Genomic DNA, 22,134 nt, shown 5'->3' with positions numbered 1-22,134 from the left:
CCTCATGACACTTGCCCTTTACATATTTATAAACGTTAATGAGGTCACCCCTCAGTCTCCTCTTCTCTAAGCTAAAGAGACCCAGCTCCCTCAGCCTCTCCTCATAAGGGAGATGTTCCACCCCCTTAATCATCTTCGTGGCTCTGCGCTGGACTCTCTCTGGCACTTCCCTGTCCTTCTTGAACTGAGGGACCCAGAACTGGACACAATATTCCAGATGCGGCCTCACCAGGGCAGAGTAGAGGGGGAGGAGAACCTCTCTTGACCTGCTAACCACACCCCTTCTAATACACCCCAGGATGCCATTGGCCTTCTTGGCCACAAGGGCACACTGCTGGCTCTCATGGTCATCCTGCTGTCCACTAGGACCCCCAGGTCCCTTTCCCCTACGCTGCTCTCCAACAGGTCTACCCCCAACTTGTACTGGTACATGGGGTTGTTCTTGCCCAGATGCAGGACTCTACACTTGCCCTTGTTATATTTCATTAAATTTCTCCCCGCCCAACTCTCCAGCCTGTCCAGGTCTCTCTGAACGGCTGCGCAGCCTTCCGGTGTGTCAGCCACTCCTCCCAGTTTTGTGTAATCAGCGAACTTGCTGACAGCGCACTCTATTCCCTCATCCAAGTCATTAATGAATATATTGAATAGAACTGGTCCCAGTACCGACCCTTGAGGGACTCCACTAGACACAGGCCTCCAACTGGACTCTGTCCCATTGACCACCACTCTCTGGCTTCTTTCCTTCAGCCAGTTCACAATCCACCTCACTACCCGATCATCCAGACCACACTTCCTCAGTTTAGCTGCGAGGATGCTGTGGGAGACCGTGTCAAATGCTTTACTGAAATCAAGATAGACCACATCCACAGCTTTACCATCATCTATCCACTGGGTTATATCCTCATAAAAGGCTATCAAGTTGGTTAAGCATGACTTCCCCTTGGTGAAGCCATGTTGACTGCTCCTAATGATCCCGCTATCCTTGATGTGCCTAGAGACAGCACCAAGAACAAGTTGTTCCATCACCTTTCCGGGGATGGAGGTGAGGCTGACCGGTCTATAGTACCTGGGTCCTCCTTCTTGCCCTTTTTGAAGACTGGAGTGACATTCGCTTTCCTCCAGTCCTCAGGCACCTCTCCCGTTGCCCACGACTTAGCAAAGATGATGGAGAGTGGCCTAGCAATGACTTCCTACGTTCTTTTTAAAAATCTTTGATATATGAAAAAAGCAGCAAAATGAGTTTATTTTGAGTTATATTTACTCATGCAAATGAGTACTTTACAACTACAGAACATATTTTGTGAAGTCTGAGTTGAAATCTGAACTGTCACAAAGTTCCAGTTACATTTACTTTGAATTTATTCCTTTTTTCAGAGGGTCATATATCAGTGAGAAAGAAGTAAGAAAAAAAATGTACTTTATGAATGCTGTTTTTTTACATCTGCTTTAAAAAATCATCTTAAGGTTCAAAATGAGTAACTCCAAGCAGAACAAAAATGTCATTAGTAATTCATTATTGCTTTCTCACTGATCAGCTTGCTTTTACAAGCATGGTTGCATGTTTGAATACATAATTTGGACACACAGTTGAAGTTGTAACCTGCACAAAATTTTTAGTCGTGTAAGCACTGAATGCTAATGCAGTCACATAAATATTGTGATTACTCAACCAACTGATTAGCATATTGGTAAGAGTGCATATGTTCTTTTTCAGCCATAAAAGAAACAGAACACATCATAAAAACATGGAAAATGTGATATAAATAGGCTTGTTACCAAATAAAGTCATGTGTGCTGTTCTTAATTTGTAACAAAGGCTGTCGATGTTCACAACAGATTTATGGCAGCTATATTGCAATTACAGAAATTTTACAGTGTATTCACTCTTCTTATGCCAAGAAGTGCTATGAAGTAGGTGATCTGAACAAAACCAGGACTAACAGACACTAACTGCGTAAGCACAATGTGCTGTGGTCTTTCTGGTATTTAACTCAGTAAGAGTGTTTCTGTGGAGTTCCCAGCCATGGTACTGCCGAACAAGAATTATTTTGCTCTAAATCATTCGTTAAGATACAAACTAAGACATTGCTTACGCAGGTAACTAAGCATTGTCTGTTAATATTTCAGTGACCACTGAAAACAACCACAGGTCATTGATCAGCTCACCAGTTTCAACATTGCTAAAAAAAACCCCTAACTCTACTTGGCACATGGCTGGCAGTTCTGGAAGCCATGCTGCTGATTAAATTGCTTTGATGATTGAAGATTTAACCTGCTCAGTGGGAAGGGCTGAGATCTCAGTGCTGTGAAACTATAGCCACCTTCTTAAAACATTTGGGAATTTTCATTTGAAATTTTGTTTTAAGATCTTACCTTTTATTTTTCACACTTAGACAAAACTGGCATGATGAAATCGCAGACTGGAGTCTTGAGGAAAAGTGAGGGATTGGGTAAGAAATGGTGGAGGAACTGATGTAGCTTGCACCTGTTTTCCTTCCTTACCCCTCTTGCTGGAATCAAACACCAGCTACCAAAATGTAAATTGTTCCAGATGCAAAAGTATTTGTCTTTGAGCTACCATATGGGCGCACACAGGCTTTAACTTACTGTTGATGGTCTTGTTGCGGCTGCACGGGAATATGCTGAATAACTTCATAAACCATACTAAGCATATCCTGGCCTGGGACAAAGTCAGAGCTAGAAACAGACTGATGTGAAACCTAGAAGTAACAAAGAGTATTCCTACTGTAAGAACAAATGGGAAAAGATTCAACAGAAATTAAACTGATAATGTAACTTCTCTTTTTTTTTTTAACTTTTCCCTATCATTGGTTTGCATGTGGATTTAACAGTTCATCTTTATGAGTTTACATTTCATTTTGAGTAAGTTTTCATCACATTTATAGTAAGGCAAGCACTAGTTCTAAATTCAATTAGGATCTTTCGGATGCAGCTCTTTCATTTAATATAGCAAAAATTTTATATTGGCGTACAACAAATCAAGGAAGGAACATTTAATAAAGAGTGAAGCAGGGGAACAGATAGTAAAAAAGGAGAAAACATGCAGGGAAAGGGCTCAGTGTAAAACTCACAGCAGCATGTCAAAGAGAGGGAACTGCAAGGAATTTCCATAAATGAAGTAATACCGAAATTGTTCAAAATGTTAAGTATACAAATCTGCTCTTATGTCAACACAACACCTAGACTCCCGATCTGTAAGGAATTCTCAGTCTTTCTGCCTATACCCAAGCTCCAGTTCTTCAATATCTCCACTTTCTTATTTATCCCTTTTTCTGCTAACTAACTAAAATGAATTGGTGGATCAAATGCTGACTTTATCTGCAATGCCATAAATCTGAGTAACTGAACACAAACGGTGGAGTTTCTCCTGTTTCTTGAAATTTTACTGGAAATTAGAATAGATTCCATTGCTTGTACATCCATTCTGTTGTCCTTGTCGCCTCTCTCCCCCTCCAGACCTGCTAAGGCCCTGATTCTGAGAGAATATGACTTTGTGATATGATCAGCCTAAGTGATATCGTAGTGTGCCTAAAGCTGTGACGATTTAGGGCCTGATCTCTTAATAAGCCTCCTACAGTCACAAGATTTCACAGACGCAGTTTGGCTCCTCTGTTTTCTAAAAGCCTTTTATCTGTGCTGCTGTTAAAGTCTGTCCTCTCCACTAACATTTATGATAGCACTTTAGCCCTAGAAATATCTATTTCAATCATCTAACCCCAGCAGAGAAAAGGGTTTATTAATCTATGACTTTTTTTGCTAATACATCATGTATTATGAGAACTAATCATAATAACAAAATAGGTGTGGCTATTGATGTGACCCTGTGCGATCATCTTTTAAGAGCTCTCCCTTACCTGACCATATTGATGCTCTCCAAAGGTACAAGACTGTACTGTTAGAAATTTTCCCTAGCAAAGGGAAAGTGCTGCTTCTACTTCCTCCCAGTTTCAGTCTGTTGTCTCTAAATTTTGTGGCCGTCTTTCTCATTTTTTCTTTGTCCTTTTACATCACATCAGAATGATCTCCAACTGCTATACAGTAATGTCAGCAAAGCCACAATGCAGAAAACTAGCATATGTAGTAGGATTTTTTCTGCTAGCAAAATTTCTGTGCTTAACTCCTCGCCCGCAACACCTGAAGCTAACAAAATAATTCCTGTGAAATATAGCTGAGATTTAGTTTGAAAACTTTAAATAACACCCTGAGGCTTTTCTGCACTGCTGAGGTTGTATGTTGCATCAGCAGCAATATTAGGGTCAAGGGAGAAAATGGCATCACAATAGTTATTTTGCTTGTGTGACACAAGTGGTTCAGTGCTACCCATCTACCCAACACTACTCATTCTTTTAATATAGGGTAGCTGAACTGAGATTGTTGTCTTTAGAGCTTGGTTAGTTCCTTACTGCGCCATGTTGATACAAGTACTTAACTAGTAACGCAGTAAAGAAAGAGTAAGTACTGGGTAAACAATAGCCATGAATATGGTGTCATATAGACATCTGTAAAAAGCAACAGAAGCAAACTGACAGAAGGATTCTAGTACAGATATTTAGTACACCTTAAGAATAGAAAAGAAACCATCAGTTTATGATGTAAAATCACATACCCTAGAACCACTGGCAAGATCAGGAATAGCAACAAATTCATATATCCCAAAATCATCCAAGGCACTTTCATGTCCTAAAGTTAGAAGAGACATGAAAAAAGGTATCAAGATGTAATATGAACTTGGAAAATAATGACTGGCAAAGTAATTTGGCTTAATTTTAAAAACAGCTGAATATTGGTTGTTTGATCTCCTTTAAGCTACTTCCCTGCCAAGCTCCTACGCTGGCTTGGAGCGAGGCAGGGCAGCTGCACAGCCCATGGGCACAGTGCTTGGCTACCTCCAACGTCTCAGACCAGGTGAGGAGCCTCTTACTAACCTCACTAAGGGTTTTGGTAGAGCCTTTGAGACTCTCTTTGCTGGAAGGCTAAATGAACCGATTTACTTTCATTTCCCATAGAAAAGAGGTCCAGTCCATAAGCTCAGCACATTGACACTGTAGTGAGGCAGTACCACCTGAATCTTTTAAATTGCTGAGAATGAAATAACAGAACATGATACTAATAGGTGCTGCATTATTAAACCCGATGACAAATTGTATCTAGGACTTCAGATACAACTTGTAGTTAGGGTGGGAGTCTCTTTCTCTACCCTCCCACTGTCCAGGAGATCTGAGACTCTTGGTTGTCTCTTGGGCATCACTCCATAGCAAAGGCTACAGCACTAAAGGCAGTGCTGAGATTCCTTCAATACCACTTGCTGGGGTGAAGGATCCTCTGTGCTCCAGTGACTTTCTTCCTAAACTTCATATACTTCCCTATCCTCTCACATGTAGCAGCTTATGGCCTGCTCATGCTTTGGTAGAAAGGGATGGGAATAAAAGTGCCACCCTTCCGAAGGACAGCTGGTCTCCAGCCTCTCCTGCCCAGGACAATGTGGGAAGGATAGTGGAGGGAAAAGAGGCAGTGACAGAAACACACTGGGTCCTGATGACATGGAGAAAGGTAGTACAGAATGTGGCAGAGGCTAAAATAACACTGTAATGTCATATTATCTCACGATTTTGGTATCAGTTGGTGCTATGAACATTTATAAGTGTGATCCTCCCATGGTGTATCACCTCTCACTGCTATCCCATAGTAACACTAATTTATTTCATATTGGTGAGAACAGCGGAATACAGGTGATTCTGATCCCAGAATACTGGGATTAACAGCTAGAATTCAAGCCAACAGGGTACATATCGCTGTGAACTCCAGGCATGAGCTAAACCCATGCTGACCTGTTGTCATTTTGGTTTTATCTTAAGTAAGCTAACATAGAGGTAGGTGTGCAACCCAAGTTAAAAACACACTTCCTTTCCTCCTTTCTTTTTGTATGTGGACATGCTAATTTTTTTCAGGAATGGATTTTGACCTTATGCTCACATTTTTTTTAGTAGCATTACCTGAAAAAGTCTGTGCCTTTCTGTAATCAGCCTCTGGCCTAGAAAACATAAGCACGTTTTTCAGTTTGAAGTCATAAGCCAAGTGAAGAAAATTAATACGATAAAATGCAATTCTCTTGATGGAAAGCACTGCAAGACCTAAGAATGATTTATTTCTGTACCTGTTCTGCAGCTTCTGTTGTATCACTGAAAAAAAGAAAAAAAAAGAAAAATCATTCTTTTTGCTCTGATGATCCAAAAGAAGAGCTGGAGCATGCTTAACTTTTGCATACCTTTATGTGGTTGATACCTTTTCCATATGAATAAAAACACCATAGTTAGGATCAAAAATAATGAAATTCCTGTTATTACTGCAAGAGATGACAAAGATTTTCCTTTCTGGGCCAGCTTTTCCAAACCTGTGACAAAGAAGATGAGTACTGTATTTAGTCTCTTGTTCTGTACAATGTGCTACAATGACACTGAAAAATGCATCTTTTGAAATTCATCTGAAGCTAGTAAACCTGCACAGCGATACAAAATAGATAGATACAAAATCTGGGTTCTTGTGAATCGGTATTATCTTTTTTTCCCCACAAATCTCCTGAACTGGAAAAGCAATGGCACACATATCAGAAATTAGTCCAGGACAGATTGGTACCTAGAGCTAAATGAAGGTCAGTAAACGTAATCCATGAATTACAGCATCACGAGAAGTAGATGAATATTCTAATTTTAGGCATAGAGACACTGAACTACCAAGAAATGAGTTGACAATTAGGTGAGGAGTTTGTGCTAGATGGGAGGGAAATCCTCCTAGCTGTAGCAGCTGTAGAGTAGGAGGGAATAATTGAACTATTGTATTTTTTCTAAAGATTTTAGGATCACTGACAGTCTGGTTGTTCACTAAATCCCATCAGAAGCCAATAAATTATGTTTGTTTGTATTCATGTCTAAATATATCCAAAGTATTTCTTTCCTTTGCTCAGGTCATTTGCTGAGATATGCATTACCAGCAGTGTTCCAGCAGGATTTACTGATACAACACAAACACAATATGTATATAATTACATACACAAAAGCACGTGGAAAACGTTTGCACAGAATTTGCAAAGACAGGAATGTGAAAGTTAGGAAATGCCAGACATAGTCGCTTGTGCACCCTTAATTTCCTCCTTTTGTTCTGAATTGTGCAGAATTCATGTAATTAAAGGCCATGTCATAATCCACACAGGTAAATTAATGCTGTGTATTTGTCAATGCCAGCTTTATTAACGCCATTCAAATGTGTATTATGTGTAAATGTGTATTAGCTGGATGTGTTTGCAGTACTTTGATGAAATCCTGTGCAGAGAGCTAGCATTGCTAATATCTACTTACACCTCCATGTAATTCACTGGGATTGTGCTGACTGAGTGTGCAGTGGTTATCACAAAGATTAAATACCTGGATTTCAAACCAGATGCATCCCAAAGACATAAGAAAACAAATCACTGCAATTTCACCAGGTTTCTTTCATACTCCTTCAATGTACTGCTTTCCTCAGAAGAAAAAAAAACAAATGCTGGAGAATCAGCTGAGACCTTAAAAATGTTCTTTAAAATGAATAATTTCAAATTTAGACTCAATAAATCTTGTCTCCACAGGCAGACCAGCGCAGAAAACAAAGATGTGCTCTTTGTGTGCATTTAACACTCAAGTTGACTCAACTTGAGAACTGAGCTATGACTTGTGTACATAATGAGATACATCCTCATCCTCTTATTTTAAAATCTAACTAATCTTGGCTAAAACTGGTAACAGTGCAATTATTGATATAGTTGTAACTTATTAATATAATTGTTTTCTTGATTATTTTTAGCATTAATTAGGTAGCTGTTTATAGCGCCTTATAGGTGAGTTTCAGTCCCTTAGGTGGGAAAGTTATGTAAGGTCTTCTGAAACATCAGAGTTCCTCTCGTTGCTGAAAATGGGGTTTCCAGTATTTGAAAGGCACAGTCCATGCTCTGTATGTAGGATTATGGGTACAGGGAGAAGGGATATGGAATAATATTCAAAGTCTTTGCTTAGTATGTTTAATCAGTTGCAACCAGAATTTAGCCTGAGCAGGATCTCTGAGGTTTAGCCTTGTGTGTGAATTCATACCGCTAGAGTCAATCCGTGCTGCATTGCGAAGTGTAGGTTCAACATCTGGATTTAGTGCTATCTGAATAAATACTCATCAAGAAGAAAATGGCTATAGAGGGGGAAACTGATATTTTTAAATTTTTGAATACACAGGATAAAATGTTTTAAAAAGCTTTATTTAGGCAAAATATTTGTAATTAGGAAATGTATGTTTTTAAGTGCAACTAAACGTGAAGCTGTGGAGTTTTCCCTTTTTTGCCTTTGAAAGGAAATCTCAGCTGAATTTCTTAGCACTTACAGATGAATATTCGCATATATATAGCTTACATGAACTTCCTGGAGAAATGTCATGTTTATTTCTACTGACGCAGAGCTCTGGTTGCATTTTCTTTCGCCGTTAACCACAATGCTTAGTTTTAAAGTGCAGTATTCTCATTGTAAAATTGGAAACCATCTTCCTTCCAGGATACTGAATGGATTTGTGACGAATTTGTAAGTCAGCCTGAATGACAGACATCTGCTCTCCTTGGTTACCTGACTAGCAAATGGCTGAGCTCTTTGTTCTGCACAAGCGAAATTGCTTTGTTAAATTTTCTAAAAGGTAATCATCTATTCCGTCTTGTTGAACATTAATAGCATACATTCCTTATCTGAAAATACTTGTATCGATCTGTATTAATAAGAGATATCAGACTTCCTCAATATCTTGTTCTTTGCTGTATGCTTCTGGAGATGTTCTGAAAAACTGCTTTGTTGCTGTTTAATGCAATCTGATACAGGAACTGAGGTTATAATGTATGAGAAACAAAGGTGAGTGTTCAGCAGAACCTAGCAGTCAATCCATAGATTCATAAATATGACAGTGAAAGAATGTTTACAAACAGATTGTAATAAAACAATTCATCATCACAGCTTGCATTATTATCGTACACTAAAGTCCTTATAATACCTAACCACAATGGAAAAATATTAAAGACCTTCATTGCTGTGAGTCTATGCCTGGTTATTTTAGTCAGTGATGTATGCTTGAAACTATCCCACGTAGTGGTCACCTGGTGGCCCCAGGGCTCACAGCTCCTGAAAGCTGTGGGACTGTAAGCCTTGGACAAAATCTGTGCTTGGGAGGAAAGGCCCACCTTGGCATTCAGCAGGTTTCCTCATCATTCTCTCCATTCATCTTTGTAATTTTTAAAGGCAAAGAGTAAGAAACAGAACAAGAGACATATAATTCTGCCACATCATTACTTGGTCATGATGAGGTTTGCCTACTGAGGAAGTTTTTCTACTCAAGGGATGAAGTTCCAAATGGCCAAATATATTTTAGTGTCAAACTCCCACAAAACTTCAGCATCTTAGTGGATCTTGCCTCAAGCTGTGTCACACTGTGAGTAAAACCCCCATCGCACTGAATAGCCAAAATCCCCTTTACCACATTGTTAGCAAGACCTCACTTCTGATATATATTTGCTCTCTAATAATTATTTCCTTTTTATGAGGTTGACACTCTGCTCAGACGTTCCAGTTACAGCAATGAATTAATGTTCTCACCTACAGAAGTAACGACGACTGTGAAGTGAGTTTCATCTCGTTTTCCAGTCACATTATTGAAAGCACGGCACATGTAATCTATTGTCTTCTGGGCCACTTCATCAGATACAACTTCCAGATGGGGTCCGTATTTGATTACGTGAGTGATATTGTCAGCCCTTTGAATCCACGAATAAGTATTTGGTGGATTTGAATCTGCTGAGCAGTAGAACAGTACAACTTCCCCCATGTCAACTGTAAACACTGCCCCTATGTTCAGACCTTTATCTGATTTAACTCTAAGTCCATAAGGTCCATCTACATTGAAAAAAAAGAAAACACAGTGGAAAAATTAAAATCAAAGTATATAATTAAACTTTAAATAGAAGCATATCTCTGAACTTAGAATTTTTAAGTTAGACCAGCCTTTAGAATGGCTGACACTGGATTCAATCATTTCAATTAAAAGGCTTTCAGTTCAATAACTTAAGCTGTACTAGGTTTATCTGAGACTACACTCACTTAATACTGATCTAATCACTGTTTAGGGAAAAAGCACAGGTCTATGCATGGTTCAGTATGACAAAAAGAATGAAAACTGAAAACAGTTGGAAAAGCTGTGAAGTAAAGGAGCAGGTCTTCTTCAGGGGTGTATTTGACCCTTTCTTTGACTTAAATGCCAAACTTATTGGTACAAGTAATTTCTCTGCACATTTGAAAGTGAACAAATTAGCTTTGAAATATATAAACATTCACTGTAATACTTTGTGGTAAAATAATTACTTGGGGAACTATCCTACAGGTATAATATAGAGTGGGGTGTGCCTTAGATAACTTCAGAAACAGTTTTCCATAAATGACGGCTAAAATAAATTTTAACCTTCCCCCCACTTTAGGAGGCTTCTACTATTTCAACAGTTACGTTTCTTTCAAGAGTAAGCCCTTGTGCTGAAAGAAAGCTGTGTTTCTGAATATAATTAGAAGCAGCATATATTGTCCAACAGTCATGTGTTCGTTACTCAGAAAATTGAGCAGCTAAGTATTTTTAGGGTAATCTTAATAGGAAAATGGGAAGGGAAACAATATATTTAAATATGATAAGAATATTTCCCATGTTTTTTTTAATAGATCATTTCAGATCATGGGGTTTTTCTATCTTTACTTGTTAAAATCTGTTTTTGCAGGGATCTAAGTATAGAAATTAATGTAGAGAATATAATAATCAAAATGTGCCTTACTAAATTACATTTTCCAGTCAAAAGAACTAATCATTTTAACGTTGCTAATTCCCTAAGGGCTTACATTCGTAATCAAAAATGCACAGACTCAGTACTGACAGAAGCCAAAAGAAGAAAATAAATACGCAGAATAAGCAGGTGACATCTTCTTGGTAGGATCCCTGAAGTTCAGTAAAGCTGCTGCCAAGTGCCTCTCACAGAATGGCATAGCAAAAAGACAGAGAAGTCAATATTACACCCATTGTAGACAGTGCAATCAAGTAATATTTCCACCTTCCTATGGTTCTATGGAAGCATCAAGATAATGTAGCTGGGTTTGAGGGTGAAATTCCCTGCTACATGAAGTGGCACACCGGCACATTTCAGACTCTGTTTCTCATCGGAAAATTCAGGCTGACTTTAGACCTTCCTCTAACATACACATGTCTATTTATTGTCTGTCTTTTTTTATGAGACTGAGTTATTCTTCAAGAACACATGGGCAAACAGCATGCAGCCCAAAACAGGCCATTTTTTGTGTGCCTCTGGGTTTTTTTCTTTATTTGTGAAGGCTTAGAAAAGAGAATGTAGACTATCACACCATGACCTCAGTTTAGTCCACTTTTAACCAAATGTCCATATTTCACAATGTGAACTTGTCAATTTTTTATTTTCTCTGCTTATTTCTTAGCAGCAAGATTTTGCAGTCTCATTTTAAGGAAGGCCCAACATCATGTGTTATGTTTACTTGGGAAATGCAATACAGATTCACTTCAGCATGAATTAGCGCCACTCGCACCTACATGGCAGGGGCCACTCTGAAGAATCAAGGCATTTTTTAAACTCTAGATGCTGGGCTGCTTCTTCACAGGCTCTGTAGTTCCCAAGTCATTTGTTTTACTGTATCCAAGAGCCAGCTGACCCTGTAATGAACATTTCTGGGAACTGCAGACCTATCACCACTACTTTGGCTTGGCTGACCTCGCTCGGTCTGGACCTTTCTGTGGACGGGGAGCCCTCCCAGAACACCAGCCTCTCACAGGGGCTCACCCATCATAGGAATTTACTTCCTTTTTTCCACATGAGAAAGGAGCGGAATGTACTGAACTTTTTTTTTCATAAATGAAAGTAAACCCCCTCATGCACCATTTATAGGCAAGAACACGCTTCTTTACTTTTCAGAGAAATTCAGTGGTTCCTCTTATCCAATTCTTCTTTCTTAGAAGAATTAGCTTTTATTTTCACTGTTAATATAACCTTTGATATATGTAAACGCAGATTAATGGTCAGAATAGCTGACTGGTTTCTGTGCCCCCTCACTGTAGTGGGAGATTTGCCACAGTCTGCAAAAGAATCAGAACTAAGTTTTGCTTTTTTATCAGTATCGTAACACTGCAGCAGAAATAGACAACACTAAAAACGTAGCTATACTTTTGTATGAAAGCTGCAAATTGAAAGAAACCATTGTAAAAACACTGATGCACACTGGCTGGGGAAGTATGTTTGAAAAAAAAAAGGAAGGTTTTCTTAAAAATAGTCAAATCTTGGCAAGGTCTGCGAAGCGGCATTCCTTGATGAAGTCGACACAAGTATCGGGTAACCCTTCTGCTTCGTCTGGATCAGTCTTTTGCCTCTTCTGGGCACCGCATACATCATCGCAATCCCTAAACACTTGGTAGCTGAGGGATATGCACAGTTTCAAAGATGATTCTGAAAAGCAGGTAATTAACCATTTCCTTTCTAGGATTAAATACATTTAGCTTTGGCAAGTCCCAAGGAAGGAAGTCCCACTTAATCTGTTAAATTCAACTCTGTCACCACAGTACAGCAGTTTCCGCTGCATCCTCCATGACAGCAGCTTCTTCCAGTCTTGAAATAATTTATTTCTGGGTCACACTACTACAATAGCCATGTTCTGGGGTGCATTACCATCATAGCTAATGGAGAAGCAGAATATTAATGAGAAATGAAGAACAAAACAAAACACTTCTGATCCTTGGTAAAAACCCACTATGACAGCCTTCATGGATCCCTCAGCTCTACTTCTCCTTTCCAGTATCGTTCTTAACAGAAATCTGCCTCTTGTCTCAGTAAAGCCAGTTAACTAAATGACTTGTAAAATAATAAATCACCTGTTATGAGTAACAATTTACTGCTCTGTGGGAATATTTCCAATTGCTCCTACAACCATGAGACTGTTACAGTTTCCAAGCAGATGGCAGGTATTTACTGTGAGTGACCTTTCTTTTTATCACCCTCAGTAACTCCCCTGCAGCAATGACATATGGCACATAGAGATTCTGGGGCCTGTTCTGGATTATTATTGACAACTGGGAGCTGGGAGGCAAACTACCTCTGCAGGCAGAGGTTGGACCTAATTATGTGATTTTGTATAGCTCAGGAAGTAAGACCCCAGTTACCATCACTAATTTGGATATGGATAGTAGCATAAGTACTGCAGTCTTTCAGCATTACATTGTTTTCTCTCAATATTTTTTTCAGATTTTAAATTACAAACAAAGCAAACCCTCAGTTCTGAAGAAATAAAAAGTACATTCTGAAAATGCAAATACTTATAACAGTATTTCCACTTGTGGACAAAAACTGAATCTCAAGATATTTTAGTATATCAAAATCACTTGAACAGCAAAAGGTTCCAGAAATGTGGACACTGCAGTATCTTTGAGATTTTAAAGTTCTGTGAAACAATGGGTCAAAAATAGGTTTTCAGTTTAGAACTTGGAAAATTTTTCAAATTTTCTAGAAAATACATGTAGTTGAGTGAAGGAGAAGGAAAGAAGCAGTACCAGAACTGAGACTCAAGGGCACACACCTTGTCAGTGCAAGTGTCCCAGACACCCCTCAGTACAGTAAGTGCTCTGGAGCCAATCCTGCATGCAACTGGTCAGAAACAAGAATGCCAAAGGGGCTGTGCCACAAATGAACAGAGCAGGCTGAAAGGTACCATCAGTAGCAGGTATGTTTCTAGCCTGACCTGATTTTACTGCATTGTAAGAAGGCTGTCAGGTTGTGCTGGATACAGCATCCCCAAGTTTTGTGTAGGTATCGAAGGGAGAGGTGTACAAGGTCCATTCATAGCTCCTTAAAGTGAGAAAAGCAGTAGAGGCAGAACATTTATACACATGCAGCTCTCATTCTTAGCACTTGAAAGCACTTAAGTGAGCTGAGATTGTGACTGTACAAAAGCAGGCATTTAAAAATGTGCTACCTTGAGGAAAGAATATGATGATTGCTTTTTATTATGGTAATGGTAAGTTAAAAATCCATCAGTGCTGGTTATTTCCTTGTAGAGCATTTTATCATAATTCATCTGTCTAATGTGAATGGAAACTCAGTTTGCATCTGCCCTGTCAAGGACTCTTTGCAGTAGCTCCTTCATCTTCATGGCTGCATTGCTGTCAATTTTATAAGCTGCACCTAAGGGATCAGCTCTCATCTAACAATATCCTTGTTAGTCTTCATGACTTTAGGCAGTCTTTTTCTCTTCTCCTAGTGCAGTGTAGATGCACACACTTTAGATGCAAGACATCCCGTCATTCGATTCTTCCAAGTTATAATTAAAAATAAATAAGTAGCAGAATGGATAATCAGAGAAGAAAGGAGAAGGAGAAAAACATGACATAGTAAGAGGTGTAGGTTCTGAATATTCTGGTAGTGCAATCGTAACAAGTCTAGGGCATGAGCGATCCACCAGCTGCCACATTACAGAGCCCAGCAAAAGCCAGAGCGAGCACCAGCCCTTGGCTGGACAGGAATCCAGTTCCAGTCCTTGCACTGTGCCATCCACACTGTGCCATTGGGTAAACTGGTTACATCTGAACAGGGCTGGTGGCAAGGTAGGTCCTGACCTGTCTGATTTCAGCTCTCCTCTGAGAAGGACACTTTGACCCCCGAGAACATGAGGATCAGAGCCTGCAAGGTCACAGACACAGCATGTGCTGCTTGCAAATCTTGGAGGTGCTGGGAGCTGACATTACAGGAGGGATAAGGAACAAAATGAGAGTGCCCTTTCTAAGATTTAAAGTATAATTGTTGAATGATGATTAAGCCAATCTTTTGTTTCCTCCAACTCATTTCATTCAAGAACTCAATCTATGTTCACAGTTAGTTTCTCAGGTGATTTCATTTCTAGTCAGAATATATGGCTAGCTTATGGTTTATTCTTCTGCCAGCACTGGTCTTTATGCAACTCTTCTTGCTCCCTCACATTTCCCACTTGATGTGGAAAGTAAACACTCCTTTCAGCTCTGATCTTGCTAAGCCAGACTGAGTTCTCTGGGTCTCTTCTCCATTCCTTTCTGTTCTGTTTCTTTCCAGTTCGAGATCAGTGCTCTGGGATGTGCACGAACTGCACACAGTATTCTACATGTGGTCTCATCTTCTATGTGCCATTCGTATTCCTCTTATTTCCTTGCTGGAAATAGTTTGCTAACACATCCTGGAATTACATGTGTCTTTCTCATGCCTAAATCACACTGCCAGTTCACAGACATCTTGTGATAGCTCAATCACCCAGGCTCGCTGCCTCAGTTATTCCCCAATCAATCTCCATCTTATCAGCAGAAGTTCATGTTTTTTATTCTCTAAAAGTCCATGCCCATTTATTTTTTACTAGCAAATTTCATAGCAGTTCTATTACTTTGTCAAAGTCATTCAGTCCTCCCCGTTTAATGTCACAGGTGAACTTTACTGAGATACTCCCAGTCTTTATGCTGATGTCATTAATGGAAGTATTAAACAGGACTAGGCTCGAAATGATATTGAGGAAAACCACTAATACCAGTCCTTCAGCCTAGAACTTCCTGTACTTAGCTTTTTGATACTGTTTGCCGTCTCCATTTTTAGTATTTTCATGTATACCCATCTGATTATTTTTTTCTTTTGACTCACATCTCCTCCAGATCTGAAGATGTCTGTACTGTGGAATCCTTGAAGTTCCTATTTGAATTCTGCAGTTCAGACTCATCTTCACAACTACATAACACTGAGTAACATTTTGTTATATTGTAAGTTAGAACTGTTACAAACAAGCTCATTTTGAATACAAGCTCACATACAATGTTGACTCAACTGTTTTCTATCTCTTTCCATAATTAGAGGCACTCTTTCCAGCTAGATCATTTATACAAAGTTAATTATGAATATTTCATATACTCACAATATATGGTTGGTGCAATTACCTCACTTTCCATTGCACTGACAGGGTTAGATACCAAACAGCTGTAATTCCCAATGTCTTCTTTTACAACAGGAACAATTAGAAGTGTTGCATTGTTTGATGAAAAGGTGTAATTAGGGCTGTCATGGAGAGGCTTCCCATTTTTCATCCACTGGTAAACTACCCTTGTACCTTTTTCCACAGTACATTTTAATGTAATATTCCCTACATACTCCACTACCCCTGAAGATGGTTCAGTATGTACAATTGGCTTTGTGACAGGAACTGTAAAATAAAGAGATATGAAGAGTTATAAAAGTGATGAGCCACTATATTACAGTCTTCACTGTCAAGAGGATACAAATAGCAGTCATCATCCTCTCTGGAAAGTACTCGGATTTCAAATTTTGTTTATTAAATGTGGTTAAAGATTGAAAAGAGAAGTCCATATTCTCAGGTGGTGACTGTAAGAATTGTTCTAGTACTTAAATAAAACCAGACTGTTTATATTACTGGTAACAGGACAAAGGCTGCAGTCAGGTATACCATGGCCTCCAGTTCCTGCCTCACAAGCAATCCCACGGAAAGGAAGAGCGCAAAGCACGACATTGCCCACAGCGCCAGTATGGCTGCCTGCAGCTTTGCTGACACTGGGCACCGCTCAAATATGCTGTCAGTCAGGTTGTGAGGATGACTGCAAACTGGGACGGGTATGGGAGTTAAATGGCAGCTACAACCTTATCATGCTACTACATCATTCATTTCATTGTTCCAAGCCCAGCAGTTACAGGGCTCCCTTCATATAATCCATAAAGTACAGTAGCCTCTTGTCATTCTTTTAGATCATTATTTTCTATTGCCCTTTTTTTTCAATCCCCACTACAAGAAGTAAGGAACAAAGAGGGAACTTTATTATTTTAGGAATTCAGATCTGGGTCTCTTTAACAGACAGAAGGTCACCGGCAAAAGTCAATGATTCTTCTTTGATAGTGACAAAAGGTAAAAGACATGGTAAGCCCAAGTACAGAGCTCATCTAATAAAAGACAGAATGAAGGGGCCATCAGCTCTTCTCTGTCTGACTGGCTATACAGCATAGGGAATGTGAACAACAAACAAATCTTTCAATAAAAAAAAATTAGGATGGTGGAATAAATCACTGGAATAAGATTTTACAGGTGGGGTCAAATTATGCCCCCTCAAATCCCACTGTGGTCTTTCCTTTTTTAGAGGCACCTTGCTACTACAGTCCTCTAGCTTGCAGGTAGCATAATCCTGAGTTGGGAAATGGTTGCAGATTTCTTCGCAGAAGAGTTGTTCAGGGAAAAAGAGTATTTGAAAGTTAATGCATTCTCATGATTGATAGCACAGCAGAGCCTTATGAAACATTATTTCTTAAAAGTTTGTATAACTTAGTATTAATTGTTTGTTTCTATACTCCTTCAATTTTCTACTTACGATCCAGAAACATTAGTCAATATATTAATTTTGTTTCAAGATGACATATTGTAGGACTCCCTCCAGCAGCAGTAGAAAACAACATAACATAATTGTTAGTATTTATTCATGTATGGTTGGATTAAATTACACACTATTGTAACTGGACACATAAGAACCAGTACTTCAAAACTATTGCAATTTTATTTTCAAAATGAAGATACTATATTTTACTAACTTACCATCAACAGCTACTTGAATCTTTTGACTGGCAGCTGTTGTCCCATTTCCACAGACATTGACTTTTACAATATAATTGCCCTCATCGCTGATATGCAATGGATTGATCATCAAAGATGCATTCGGTGGTACGAGGGTAAACTTGTGCTGATATTCCAAGTCTGGAACTACTATTTCGTTTACAGAGCCAAGCAAGTATTTTGGATTACTTTGAGGCCTCTCAAAAAGCCAAATTATCTGGATTTCAGAAGCTGTAGCACTGAAATTGTAGTCAACAGTAAGATGGAGTGGTTGCCCCTCAATACCATGGATGGTATGAGATGGTACTGTCAACTTTAAGGCAGAACAAATACCTACATAAAAATGAAAGAACAAACAAATAAACAAATCCAACCCACAAATGGAAACACTGGAAAACTCAAATGAGAATTTCTCACAGAAATAAACTCTCAGAGGTAAAGCTTACACTTTTTTGTATGGTTATGACCTAAATTTCAAGTAAGAAAGGGACAAACTCTCACTGACCTCAGTGACGTTGGATCAAGCTACAGAGCTCCAGCTTTAAAATATATGAAAAGCCAAAGAAACGATATTTGTGATTTCTGTGCAGAGAATCTCTTATTGTTGAAAGTTTGGCAAAAATGAGAAAAGCTGCATTTACCTTAATGTTTAAAATATTTTCCCTTTAAAATGTTTCCACTTTCTAGATGCTCAGGAGAGAGATGTTTACATGCCTAATTTTTTCTAGATCAAAAACCTGAAACAGCTGAAGCCCACCAAAATGAAGCCTCCTCCCTTAACACTATAAATAATATTTGTGGCCTCGTGTTCTTGCACTGTTTTCTAATGCTGCACAACTCTTAGGAATTTGCTAGTCTCTGGTTAATGGGAAATTAGTTTTGTTGTAACATTTCTCAGAGGAAAATTCCCTCCCTGCGAACCTTACAATACAAGTCAGATTTAAAGTGCTGTTGTCCATTTGAAAAAAAAGAGCGTAATTCCTCAGTAAAATCCTTCACAAAATATTTAATGTTGGAAATATATTTCACATAATCCATCAAATACATTTCAATTTTCAAATACCCTTGAATGAAGGCAAAACCATCTCTCAAACACTGGGAGATCTGTAAATGATCAATTAAAAGTTCTGTCCATATCCTTCCTCATTCTTTAGGCATGACATTGCTTAATTTTTGAGTTTAGCTGTCAATAAGCGATTGTGCTGTAATACAAAAGCCAGTAACAGCTGCAGTGTTATCATAAAATATGTATAACAAATAGTATTTCTCACAGATCTGTTTGTGCAGAAAATGAGCAAAAAACAAGCAGGTCTAGTGAGCACTGGGATCACCAGTGTAGAAGGTACCACCATAATACAGTAAGATAAAGTGGCTGGAAAACTTAGTTTCTTTTCAGTTAAAAAATGTGTGAATAGAAACTGTAAATTAACTTTGCTCCTTTTCATTCATGGGGAAAAGCAGCTCTATTTAACGGCTTAGAAAGACCTTTTCATCTGCAGTTAAGGAAATTCTTTTAGCAAAGACCAGAGGTGGTGAGGGCTGAAACCCTGTTTTCCCCTAGAGCCCGTTCAGGAGTAGCTTTGGGCGATGGCAGTTTTTGCTGCTCTTTCTGGGTCTGCTGGGGTGATTTCGTGGAGAGCCATCAGCACACGGGAGCTCGTCTGTGGCCAGCAGGGCCAGAGGCAAGGCAGGCTGAGCCTCAGAGGACATGTTATTAGATAATGGTGCTCTGTCAAAGGCAAGGGTTTTACAGGAACAATGCTGGGAGATTTCTGGCTTTCACAGAGATCAAATCTTTTGCCGTCTGGAATATTCTTCATTGAAAGGGTTATTCTTCACTGAAAGGGTTATCAAGCACTGGAACAAACTGCCCAGGAAAGAGGACGAGTCACCATCCCTAGATGTGGCGCTTAGGGACATGGTTTAGTGGTGGACTTGGAAGTGTTAGGTTTATGGTTGGGCTCGATGATCTTAAGGGTCTTTTCCAACCTAAACAATTCTATTCTATTGGACTAATTTTGATTTTTAATTAAAACTGAAGACTGTTATGACTAATCCTGGAATTAGTTAGTAGTGAAATCAAGCCAATGTGCCAAACTCTTACTTCATTCTCAATGGGCACAAATTCCATATAATTTAAGCTTACCTCTACAGCTTTCTAAATACAATCTACATTTTGCTAAGACAATGGAATTCAGAAAACTAGTTTTTGTATAATGACCGTAAGGGTTGTACCAAAACGACCTCTATTTGGAGCTCAGTGATCTGTGCTTTGCTTCCATCTCACTTTCCTATCATCACCAGTATTAGCAAGCACAACAGCATCGTTGTTGACATAAAACAAGGGCTGCAGCTTTAGTTTAAATAAAAAACTATGACATAACTTTTGAGTTTACGGCATAAACTGAAACCTGCTTAGCGAGGTTTTGTCGTTCTCTGGATTTAAAATGTACATCTCCTTGTCAAAGTGAGTTTGGATTCTCAACTGCTTTTCACTAGAGTGTTCATTTAGCTCTTCAGCTCTCCAAAACCCCCAAACTTGGTGTAAAATGTCACTAGATCAGTGATAACAGTTTTTACACTTTTTGCAAATATGTTCATTTATTAAAAAAACCCAAATATAATGGACCAGGGAATCTGCAATTCCTATACTCCCATTTATATATCAGGAGAGACTAGGGCATACTCCTCCCCAGTCTGGGATTTTTGTCCAAGAACCAGTTCCACTGAGCTTTGTTATTGGACCTAATTTTAGCTTCTGAGGTCAATGTCTATGGTGGGCTTTGTGTCATGCCCCCAATGCACCTGATTCTTGTCATGATATAAAGTACAAGATGCACATTTCCCATACTAGGAAATGTGTATATCTGAGTAAAGGTATACGATGAGAGTTCCTGGTGAACAAATGTGTACTCTAAAGCATTCTGCTTGCATACCAATATCTCTTGTAGGATTGTAATAAAAAATGTCCAATAAAGTTATAATGTAGATAAAGTGCATATTCACTGTGTTTTTTATCAACTAGGTTTTTCATTTTTAAAGAAGAAATCCAATAATCTTCACATAAAACTGCAATTGTTATGAAGCCAAAACTCTTTGACAAAGTATTTAACTCAAAATCGAGGAAACTAGGTGACTGTATATGAAATTCATGAAGAAGATAAAAGAAAAATTGTCCTTATACATGAATGAGTAGAGGATGCACTACATTTGTAACATTATATATTCCCTCTGTTGATATTTACTGAAACAATTAAATATAGAAAAAGTGAACGACAAGAGTTTGTAGATATATAAGTTTATCTAATGTTTTAACACAGGATATTCCTGTCAAAGTGCACAGAACATCTATTTTTATCAAGTGCATAGATAATAAACTTATGAAAACTGCACACAGATACCAGATGTACTGTTAATGAAAAGATATTCTTCAGTTGATTGAAAGCTTAATTTATTTTTAATACCAAGTACATTTAAATATTACATATAAATTTTGCCTGTTAACTGTAAGGCATCATAATGAACTGCATCAGCAGTGTCTCAGCATAATGCATTTTTAAAGAGATGTGTAACAGCTTCTGTATAAACTTTGGTTCAGAATTTGACCAGCCTTACTTGTTAAAAAGAATGCATAATGTATATATTAATAACATGTGACAATGTATATGTAATAAATGCCCATGTTTTATGTATAGATTATATATAGCACTAATTTTTGTCAGTTGCTAAAAATTTATAGCTCCACACATAAAACAAGGTGACACTATCATCCCATTAAAAGCTTTTAGGCTACTTTCTTGAAATAAAATCATCTGACAATATAACAGAAATATCTTTAAATTTAGGAGCATAAAACCAATGCACTTTTCCACAGAGACAATCAAATACAATTCATACTGTTTCTTACCTACAAGCAGAAAATATATTTTGCACTGTAAGTCCCAAAAGAAGTTGGCTAAAGGGCTCCATGAAAGCATCCTGTCCCACACAAACCCCACCACCTTCTCAGCGCTAAGCCAGGGCTTGGACCTGCAGCTGCTGGTTTATTTGCTAGGGAAATCAGCAATGAGTTAACAGGCCCTATCCTGTCCCCTGCCTTATGTGATTTGAATATGTGTATACAAAGAACAAAGGGAGTGGAGCACCTGTTAGATGAGCACCCATCTTCATTGCCTCTGACTTTATGGTAACCCTTCCCCGTCAGTCACAGCAAATATGACACAGTATGTAATAAATCAGGCGTAGAATACAAAGTACGTTGAATTAATAAAAATAAGTGAACGCACCCAATGTACAGGTTATATAGGTATTAACATTCTTTAGTTACAGTTCCATAAAAAATAAGCAGATGGCTCTGCTTATTTCAAAATAGTATTCAGAAGGTATTTTCAGATCT

General features: G+C 38.5%; 1 protein-coding gene across 1 annotated transcript; it reads right to left on the bottom strand.

Moving 5' to 3' along the window:
* Nucleotides 1–2,603: 2,603 nt before the first annotated feature.
* Nucleotides 2,604–21,715, bottom strand: HEPACAM2 (HEPACAM family member 2). The gene is made up of 9 exons (XM_068405391.1): nucleotides 21,646–21,715; nucleotides 17,721–18,071; nucleotides 16,044–16,328; nucleotides 9,669–9,965; nucleotides 6,287–6,412; nucleotides 6,176–6,200; nucleotides 6,015–6,052; nucleotides 4,628–4,701; nucleotides 2,604–2,720 (listed from the first exon to the last, which is right to left on the bottom strand). Exons 1-9 carry the CDS (start codon nucleotides 21,713–21,715, stop codon nucleotides 2,604–2,606), a joined length of 1,383 nt encoding a protein of 460 aa, XP_068261492.1.
* Nucleotides 21,716–22,134: the final 419 nt, after the last annotated feature.

The sequence above is a fragment of the Nyctibius grandis genome, chromosome 7, assembly GCF_013368605.1.
Source record: "Nyctibius grandis isolate bNycGra1 chromosome 7, bNycGra1.pri, whole genome shotgun sequence".
In the NCBI taxonomy this organism is placed as follows: Eukaryota; Metazoa; Chordata; class Aves; order Nyctibiiformes; family Nyctibiidae; genus Nyctibius; species Nyctibius grandis.
The sequence above is the reverse complement of the archived record's forward strand: the minus strand, read 5'-3'. Positions and strand labels throughout refer to the sequence as shown.